Raw genomic sequence first — 1,535 nt, forward strand, 5'->3', positions numbered from 1 at the left:
GGATGTCCTGTATGATCTGGTTTTTTAACTTAAATGACATGCAAAATGCAGATTAATGTAAAGTGTCTCTTGCAGGTCATTACAAAACACACCAAAATTTCCACTTGCCCTAGGATAAATGCTTTTCTTAAAAATACTTCACTACTCAGGAGGGGAACTGGGGAAAAATCTTAAGAGTGAACATTTACACAGTTAAGCTTCAAATTTCATATGAAACCACCAAGTCCCTGAACGTTGCTTTCAGGCTTCAGAAGGTACAGTTGAAATGTTCCCTTCTTCCTCATTCCCTTCTGCAAAACAGAATTTTCATAGGAGTCTAGAGAGCACGCGAGTGCAGAAAATACAGATAATGAAAACTACTTACCTACTCTTCTCTGCTGACATGATGAAAAAGGACAGGAGAAGCAGAGAAGAAAAGCAAACGCTAGAGCTGAAATCATCTTTGAATCTCCGGGCAGTGTGGACGTATGGGCTCCTCTTGCAACGAATTTTTAACCTACAGGTTTGCCTCTGCTCCCCATTAGTGTCTGTGGTTTGCTATTTATGAAGTTGCATTCCTTCCTCTGAAGTTCTTATTCTCTGATGCTGGACGAGGGGTGGACGTCATTTCTGGCTGCTAGTCCACAGAGAACGTTACAAAAGTAAACAATATGAGAAACTCATCAGGAGAGTAGTTTCATATTTTTTTTAGACCAGCTTGCACCAAAATAGGTCAGAAAATTCCAGAATTAAATAGATTCTTTTTGGATTGGGGTTTTTATTTCTTCTTCACGGACACAGGATAGACGGATGATTCATAGCCCTACCCCTCACAGATTTTCCTTCTAAAACTGCTCATAAAGATCACAAAAGCTACGAGACATCTGGACTTCACTAGAAACTCAGCAAGGGCTCTTTAACTCCCAAAAGACAGTTTCACCACTCACACTGAGGTTAGAATTATTGGATCATCTTTCACCTCCAAAAAGGAGCTATCATATCCTATTTCAGAGAGGGATCAGGCAAATGTACAAGCCCTGATGTTCTTATTACCCCCCACCCAGGCTTGCCTAAAGGAAAGATGCAGTGCAGAAGTGAGAGTACGAAAGGAAAGGAGATTTTGCTGTTTCTTTACGGTGAGGGAATGAGTTTCAATCCAGCATTTTCCATCAGAAGACAGAGAGCGGAAATCCACCCAGACCAGCCAACGAAAATCTGCCCAAAGAAAATGTTCAAGCTGCTACATCAAGGAAATTGCAGGTTAAACTGCGGCCTGTAAAAAAGGTTGGTCTGAGGACCAGTGAAATTCTTGATCACACATTCTCACTGTTCAATTGTGAAATCTGTCAGGGTGTTGATCATACAACAGGACAGGAAAGCCCCAGGAAACAGTAGCTCAGTCTTTAAAGTGTTATAGCAGCAGGATCCTTGGATATTTATATAAAGATATTTTTCTCATTCTGACCTCAGACCTCCCATGTTCAGGAAAAAACCTTCCTGTCCCTGTGGCTGAGCACAATTCTTGAAGGTGACTGGCGGCAGCCTTGCAGGCACTG

The 1,535-nt window shown here is 41.7% G+C and overlaps 1 protein-coding gene across 1 annotated transcript in view; it reads right to left on the bottom strand.

The window, feature by feature from the left end:
* COMP (cartilage oligomeric matrix protein) overlaps positions 1–509 on the bottom strand; it is a 14,680-nt gene extending 14,171 nt beyond the window's left edge. Inside the window, exon 1 of the mRNA XM_010179177.1 lies at positions 365–509. Within this exon, the coding sequence (XP_010177479.1) occupies positions 365–440 (76 nt within the window). The 5' untranslated portion in view covers positions 441–509. The remainder of the gene's footprint in view (positions 1–364) is intronic.
* Between the last annotated feature and the right edge of the window lie 1,026 nt (positions 510–1,535).

The sequence above is a fragment of the Mesitornis unicolor genome, unplaced genomic scaffold (assembly GCF_000695765.1).
Source record: "Mesitornis unicolor isolate BGI_N332 unplaced genomic scaffold, ASM69576v1 scaffold24932, whole genome shotgun sequence".
In the NCBI taxonomy this organism is placed as follows: Eukaryota; Metazoa; Chordata; class Aves; order Mesitornithiformes; family Mesitornithidae; genus Mesitornis; species Mesitornis unicolor.